Raw genomic sequence first — 8,178 nt, forward strand, 5'->3', positions numbered from 1 at the left:
ATATCGTGGACCCCAGTTGTTTTGGGATGAAGGCGTAGTTGTTGTTGTTTGTTGGAGTGGCTTCCGAGTCCTGCTAAGTTGGATCCGGGTAACCCAATAACAATCTTATACGAGATTAGATTCAGCTAGCTACAATATCCGTTTTATATCGAGTCCGCATCCAAGGCTGCCAACCCCACATTCATAAAACCGAGAAAAAAAAAATATACAAAAGAGATTTTAAAAAAATGTACAGTGGGTCGGATCATCCAACCAGATCCACAGTCTAAAACCTCGCGTCCTCCAGGCCGTGCAGATCATCGGGCCGGTTCATCGCCTTTCTCATCTTAGAGACCCGTGCGAGCCTCTCAGCCTCTCTCCAAGCTGACCTCGGCGTTAGCGGATCGCCGTTCGATTCCACCTGGAGCCTCATCACCATATCCAAAACCGAAGATGCTGACGGGCCATCCAAATCAGTCCTCCTCGCCCCGTAATCCGATCCATATCGGCCCCTGGATCCCAGCTCTGCCAGCTCGGCGTCCAGGGCCCGCACGTGCTCGTCAGCCGATATGGACGTCGAGCCGAGCAGCCGAGACCGAGTCGCTGCCAGGACGAGCCGGGACGCGGATATCTCCCCTTTCTCTGCCAGGTGGCGCGCCTCGCAGATGGCACGTGTCGTTCGGACCCGGTTCCGAAGGCGCTCCACCTTCATCCCCTCCGAATTCGGCAACCCGCGGACGGATACAACCACTGGGAGAGTCAACGTCCGGGATTCGCCGTTCACCGTTTCCCGCGTGCGCGGGTCGACGAAGGAGCAACTGACGGAGAGGAGACTCGCCGGCCCGGAGGCTCTCGTCGCCGGAATCCTCAGCTCCACGAGGAACTCGCGCTCCTCCTCAGCGTAGAGATCGCCGATCAGGATTGAGCCGTATCGCCTCCCTCCGTGAACCCTTGACCTCTGGACGGGGGCGTAGAGGCTGCTCAGCTTCACCGAAGAGCTGCCGGAAACCGACGCGCATTCGATCTCCAACCGGAGATCCTGCACGGCGACGCTCAGGAGCGTTCCGATGCATTGCGCGAACGACGCCTCGCCGTGGACGTAGGAGAACGTGTTGCCGGTCTCGTCGGAAAACGTCTTCGGGCCACCGGCCGAGCCGTAGGGTTCCACCGCAAAGCCGAACGTGTGCACCGGGAACCCTATGGTGTCGAAGAGCGCCGAGAGCTTCGGCGCGCGCCGGCGGGAAGCGGTAGCGTCGTCGGATAGAAGGAGGATTCCCGACGCCGGGTTGCTCTCACGGCGGTCAGTGAGCATCTTCGCGGCCTTCCTCACTCCGTCGGCGAGGCCTCCGATTGCTCCTATTCCTCCTCCATCGGCCTCAGCGTCGCTGGAGACGTCAAGGCGCTCAACGAGACGACGGGCTGCTCGCTGGCCGTGCGGGGACATCCTCATGAGAGGGAGGAGGCGCTTGGAGGACGACTGGGTGAAGGCGACTAAGGCGAGGCGGTCGCCGGAGGACAGAGAGGAGGCGACTACGCGGACGGCTCGCTTCAACGTCCAGAGAGAAGCGATGCAGGAGCGCGCGTCGAGGACGACCACGACGTCAGTAGGAGGTCGGGAACACGGGTCGAGGAGGCGCCCGCGGGAGCTGTCGTGGCCTGAGCCCCGGCACGACGTTGCCGGAGCCCTCACGCGAAGAAGCATGGCGAAATCGTCGTAGCTTTTTCCTGCGACCAGGGCCGGGAATTCCGGTATTATCGTCAGATTGACGACCGTCTGACTCGAAGAAACTCTGGCCGGCTCCGGCGAGGTCTCCTCCTCCGGGATCGGGTTGAACCGGCGGCACGCTGGGGCTCCTCCAGACAACAGCGGCTCGTCGTCTTCGTAGAGCCTCGCCTCGGGGGCATCCTCCTCCTCCTTCCCCCGGCTAGAGACCCTCCTCGGCTCCACCTCTCTCCGGCGGGGGGCCTCCGATAGGAGCGGCGCATCCTTCCACGTCGCGAAACAGACGGGACACGTGGAGCTCCCCCGCCGCACCTGTGAGGTGACGCAGTGGAAGTGGAAGGCGTGGGAACACTCGGCCGTGAAGATGGCGACTCCCCGGCCGGACCTCAACGGCTGCAGACACAGGCCACACGTGCTCTGAACCAATGACAATCCGACACGTCATCAAAATCGAGAATCAAACGTAAGAAGGCTTTGAAGAGGGTTTCTAGCTAGGGTTTAGGGTTCTTGCGTTACCTTTTGGAGGTGGAGGAGCGGGCGGGGAGTTCGACCCTCTGACCTCGGGGTGGTGGCGGAAGAGTGGCTCCTAGTGGACGGGGTGGTGGCTTCCGGCGATTCCTCGCCGGACGACTGCGGGCTCCGGTCGGTCGTCGTGCAGGCGCTAAGGCCGAGGGCGATGCGAGCCCTTCTCCAACCCGTTCCCATCCCTTTCTTCCACCAACGCCAAAATGGTGAATCCTTCGGTGCAAAAGAGAGAAAGAGAGAGAGAGAGAGAGAGGGAGAGCAGCAGCAGCAGATGTGGAAAACGGCCTGGCCGTTGGGTTACTTATATAGTAACCAATAGCCGAATTGCTAAAATGCCCTTGGAAGGGAAAATGACGGAGGGTTTTCCGATTTGACATCCATGCCCCTAGAACGAGGAATCGCGGGTGGGCCCTTAATGTTTTCTTGACATTTTGTGGGGCTTTCAGGGATACTTTTGTCAATTTCTGGCATGTTAAAAACGATGGCACGATCGTCTGCTTCTGCCGCCGCGTTCGTCTACTGCACGCAAATTCCGTGGCATTCTGGTTATTTTGTATTAAAAGTGGTCTTTTTGTTTAAGTTTAAGCCAAATTACCCTTGACCTTGATCAGTGCTTAAATAGATTTAGCATTAGCTCGTGCCCTTTATACTCTTTAAGGTCCCTCATCAATTTCCTTTGTTGGGAGGGGCATTTTGGTCATCGAAAATAAATTCTAGATTTTAGTAAAGCGATGAGTCAAGACATCATCCAGGCATTATTGATCCTGGGTTATAAAAAATAATTAGAGAATTAATTAATCCCTGTAAATACTTAATTAGAAGTGGGTTTATTATTTTAAATAAAATCATTAATTAATTAAGTATTAAAAAAAAAGGGAGCAGAGTCGGGTGGTGGCTTTGGAGAACGTGGAGTGTCGAAGAAACTGTCGAATATTAAATTATTAAAAATTTCAACCCAATAATGGGTCTCGTACATATATTTTCGGAGGGTAAAAATGTCTCTTTCTCTCACTAATTAGAAGTTAATTCTATTATTTAATTATTTGGCAGCTCTAATAATTGAGTCGGTCAGCCTGCCCGAACTCCTCCTAGCTGACCGACTGTCGGCCGTACTCATCCCCATGTCCCATTTTACGGAGATGCTCCTATGGGAGAATTTTATGACTATTCAAGCCGATGAACCGGATCTTGAGCGGTTGTTCGTCATTCCAGATTCGGACCACTACGGTGTCACCTCTCCATCAACGATGTCTATGGATAGGATCCCCAGTCCCAGTTGCATCTGATTTGGGGATTTCATTTCCAGATCCAAAAAATATGGATCTGAACACCTGAAACCCAGATCATACAATATCCACTAAGGGTTATATGTAGTAATTGTCCTGTTGGGAGATACTTATGTTGTATGTAAGGGGGGGTCTCAGCAATGTCCAAATTAGACCTGAACCCAACCAGTTTTCACTCCTAGCCTATTTTGGTCTCATTTCCAATGAGGAAGTAAACGGATCGGATTGAAAGAAAGTTCGACGGAGAAAGCCCTTAAAAATCTTGATCTCTAGCCATTTATCCGAATGGGATACATGTTTAGGCATAATTGAGTCGGATCTTGCCAGGTTTGGAGTTTGCTTCAGATTCTAATGCAAAATACTAAAACTGAATCGTAATACGAATAATTGGGAGTGACTTTTTCTCTACTGAAATCTGACTAAACAGATTTGGGTTCCTTTGGTCCAAAACCCATACCAAGTAGACCCAAATGGGTCATGCAAGGAGAGCTGATCGTGTAAAACGTAATCTCACCCAGCATTTACAACCACAAATGGGCCTCACTTGTACTGAGCTACACAGTACACTGAGGTGAGTTTGTGGTTGCAAGAGATTGCTAATTTCACCCAGCTTTTTATAGGATCAACCTGAACACGGGCTCCAACTTACTATACCGGAATGTTTGGAGGTGAGAACATGATAAAAAGATGTGACACAAAAAAAAAATTTCTTTTTTTATTATTTCATATTAAAGAAAATTTTGTTAGAGCAGTTTGGAAGGGTGAAAGATGTAAGAAAAGTGATGCAAAATGGGAAAAATTGGTACCTATTTTTTTTTTATCTTTTCAAACCAAAGAGAATTTTTGGCTGAGAGTTTTTCTAAAAGGTACACTTTTTTATAAGAAACATTCCTCCATTGAGGGGTGGAGGAATATTTTATACCGAGAGAAAATTTATTTTTACACTCTCCACCATTATCACCCACCATCACTACCACTACCACTGACCACCCTCATCCTCTCTCTCATTTTTTCACATTTTTTCACTCTGTTTTTCTCATGATATCTAAACTTTTCATATGAAAAAATTCTCAATATCTAGAGATGATTTTTTTTTCTCATATGACAATCTGTCTCTCTCTCTCAATTTGATTTTTTTACATCACACAAACAAAAGAAATGTTTTTATATGATTCATTTGTGATTTTTTCTTTTTATATGAGAATATTTTTCTCAATTCCAAAAATGGCTTATGTATATTAAAAACCAAGGGCACATCTGCATGACCACAAGGCAAATCTGCTTCTCATTTTACATATAAAACAACCTTCCATACATTGCAAATGTGTTTTTTCTTTTCTTTTCTTTTTTTACTAATTCAAAAGAAAACCCTCTCCAATCACGTACAACACATTGGCATGTCTTTGGTTGGTAAACCACTAGAGAGTACATCTAGCTTTGATGCAAGGGTTTCGAATTCGCGACATCCAGTCAAATTGGTGACATTCACACACAAAAAAAAAAGACACACGCATGAGAAATGTATTTCAATATTCTTAAATTGTATGGGAAAGATGGTTGCATCAAAAGATGCCCATATCATGTTGGGCAAAACTGGTACCGTTTGTTGGGTGAGCTCACATGTCATCACATGCAATTCTGTTTTATTTTGTCCATCTTTGTAGTTACTTTATACATACATTTGCTTAATAAGGGGTTGACCATATAATATCACAAAGTATCTTCAACTACCATTTTCTTATTCTTTTATGCATTTTGGTTAGATGAGAGTGGGAATCTTTGTTGTTATGTCCCGAGCTGGTGGATAATTAATGTTATTTGCATCTTCGCTTCGATTCCCAATTATTTATACAAATTATTTAATTATTATTATTATTATTATATTACTATTCTTATGATCAAAGACTTCCAGCACCAGTGGTAGCTTTCATGCTAAGATCACACTTTAGGTAGGGTTTAACATATATATATATATATATATATATATATATATATATATATATATATATATATATATATATATATATATATATATATATATATATATATATATATATATATGCTAAATGAAACATGCTAGATGAAGTTTTCAGTTTTTCCGTTCTGACCCCATAAATATGTTTGGCATGGCCGATCTACTAGGAATATATACCGGGTTCATGTTTTTCAATAAAAAAAGCAATATTTTTAGCCTTGAGAATTTACAAAGTGTTTTTACTGTTGATTTTTTGAATATTATAAAAAGCCACTCATGTGTTGGGATCAAACGATCCAAGAGCTGATTTTTATAAGATCAAGTAGGTAGATCACATATGTATGGTTAAAATTTAAAAATAAAAGAAAAAACCCCAAAGAAGGTATTTATAATGTGTACATCTCTCTTTTTTTAGGTTTTTGCATATGTAATTTACATAGTAAGTTTAGTAGAAATAGTCCTTTGGATCATGTTTTTCTGACGTACATGTCAGATTTTATGAGGGTTGAAAAAATCAACAGTTTACAATGTACCAAATTTTCAAACTTTAAAAAAAAAAATATACAGATAAAAAAACTTTGATTCAAGGTCGATTCTTACTATTTGGAACACGCTGAAAACATCCATGGAGTCAGATTTGGTAAAAAAATGTCCCTCTTACTCACGATATATATATATATATATATATATATATATATATATATATATATATATATATATATATATATATATAATGAGAGAGAGAACAATGGAGCTAGAAACCATATGTTCAACAATATATTACTTTTCAAGGATCGAATTCTGGATCATGCCTTTCTATTTATTTACACGAAGAAACCGCCCACAAAATTAGAGACTTAGTCGTGCTAACTCTGCCTGCAATACTTACTGTAGTTATCCTGGCGGTGCAAAACTCTGTGGGCTTACCCCTTGCCCCTGGGGAGTCACCACGCTGGTCATACCTTTCCAATGTAAAAGCATGATTTTTTGAGTATAAAAACGCTGGTCATGCCTTTCCAATGAAAAAGCATGATTTTTTTAGTATAAAATTTTGTTATATTATGAGCCATTGATCGAATGCTACATATATAATCTATATATTTCTTAGTAAAAAGAAAGTTTTGCATGATGTGATCCTAACATTTTTTTTTTATATATTTATACGGAGAAACCACCCCCAAGTTCAGAGACTTAACCACACTGATTCTGCCTCCGGTACTTACCATCAGTGTCCTGGCAGCATAAAACTACTCTGTGGGCTTACCCCTCATCCCCAAGGAGTCGTCATGCTTCAGGTTGAGCAAAGGAGTGACTCCCGTGGGATTTGAACCTAGCCTAGCGGCCTAGGCCCCATCCCACTACACCAAACCCCTTTGAGGATAATGTGATCGTAACATGCACGTAAGTTTTTTAAGATATCCATATATATAGATCAACACCCCTCATATACCAAAATTTCTTGACTTGAAAAATAAAGGGCCTCGTTTCATTAGGGGTGGCAATCGGGTAGGGTTGGCGGTCGACCGGGCGGGTCAGCATACCTCAACCCAAACCCAACCCGTTTATTAAATGGGTTGGCTGTGGCAAACATAAACCCGACCCGATTATTAAACGGGTAACCTGACACGACCCGCCAACCCGTGTAATAAACATGTTGGGTCGGGTAAACGGGTTGACAGGTTGGGTTGACAGGTTGACCTGCCCGCCTAACCCGTTTATTAAACGGGTTAGGCGGGTTGGCATACCCCTAACACGAACCCGACCCGTTTAATAACGGGTTAGGCAGGTCGACCCGTTTATTAAACGGGTTAGATTAAGCCCAACCCGAACCCGCCTAAGAGGCAGCAGGTCGGGTTGGCCGGTCGTGTCAGGTTTTGCCACCGCTACGTTTCATCAGCAAGGATCCTACACAAAGTCCTTGTCAACAGAATATTAACCTGATTCAGAGTCTTATGCTCATGATCTATCCAAACGATCCCGTACTTTTACATGCAAAAAACATGACTCAATGCATGTGTCCTGTCAAACAAAATATGCTGAAACAACTATGAGGTTTGATTGAAAAGATGCAACACAGTTTCTACGGAGTGTATGTGGACCTCTCTCTCTCTCTCTCTTTATATATATATATATATATATATATATATATATATATATATATATATATATGAACAGAGATTTTCATAGGTTTTTCTTTCTACTTAAATTTCATTGTATAGATGTGATGCGTGGTTTTATAAAGACTGAATCTTGGATCGTCCAATGATGTATAAGCTGAATTCTTAAGACCTGAGAACCAACAACTAATTTTTTTGTAAATATTCAAGTATTTAAAAATCGTATTAATTCGTTGAAAATACACGATCCAACATTTGATTCATAAAAAAGGGTCATGCCAAACACGACTGCATGGTCTGTTTTACAAAACGAGTATAAAAAAAATACGCAGTTCACTCTCATATTCTAGTGGTTATATATATTATACATATGAGAAATGCTTGTACCAGCCCTACGGTCCCTCTCAAACCATTTTGAATACAACGTTCAAAAGGTTTGAAACCATTTTTGGTTCCCGCCCTTGAAACTCCCAAACCTGGTAGGGCATAGGGAGTACAAAACCCCCTGCCCTCGAAACTCCCAAACCTGAGGGGTTTTAGTATTTTGGAGAGGAGTCTTTAGTAGCACACCGA

At 44.0% G+C, this 8,178-nt stretch overlaps 1 protein-coding gene across 1 annotated transcript; it reads right to left on the reverse strand.

The window, feature by feature from the left end:
- Positions 1-265: 265 nt before the first annotated feature.
- Positions 266-2,407, reverse strand: LOC149828780 (E3 ubiquitin-protein ligase WAV3-like). The gene is made up of 2 exons (XM_090017139.1): positions 2,219-2,407; positions 266-2,119 (listed from the first exon to the last, which is right to left on the reverse strand). The coding sequence occupies exons 1-2, from the start codon at positions 2,405-2,407 to the stop codon at positions 266-268; spliced, it is 2,043 nt and encodes a 680-aa protein (XP_089873265.1).
- Between the last annotated feature and the right edge of the window lie 5,771 nt (positions 2,408-8,178).

This window comes from Nuphar pumila, chromosome 9, assembly GCF_984573655.1.
Source record: "Nuphar pumila chromosome 9, dmNupPumi1.hap1.1, whole genome shotgun sequence".
Lineage (NCBI taxonomy): Eukaryota > Viridiplantae > Streptophyta > Magnoliopsida > Nymphaeales > Nymphaeaceae > Nuphar > Nuphar pumila.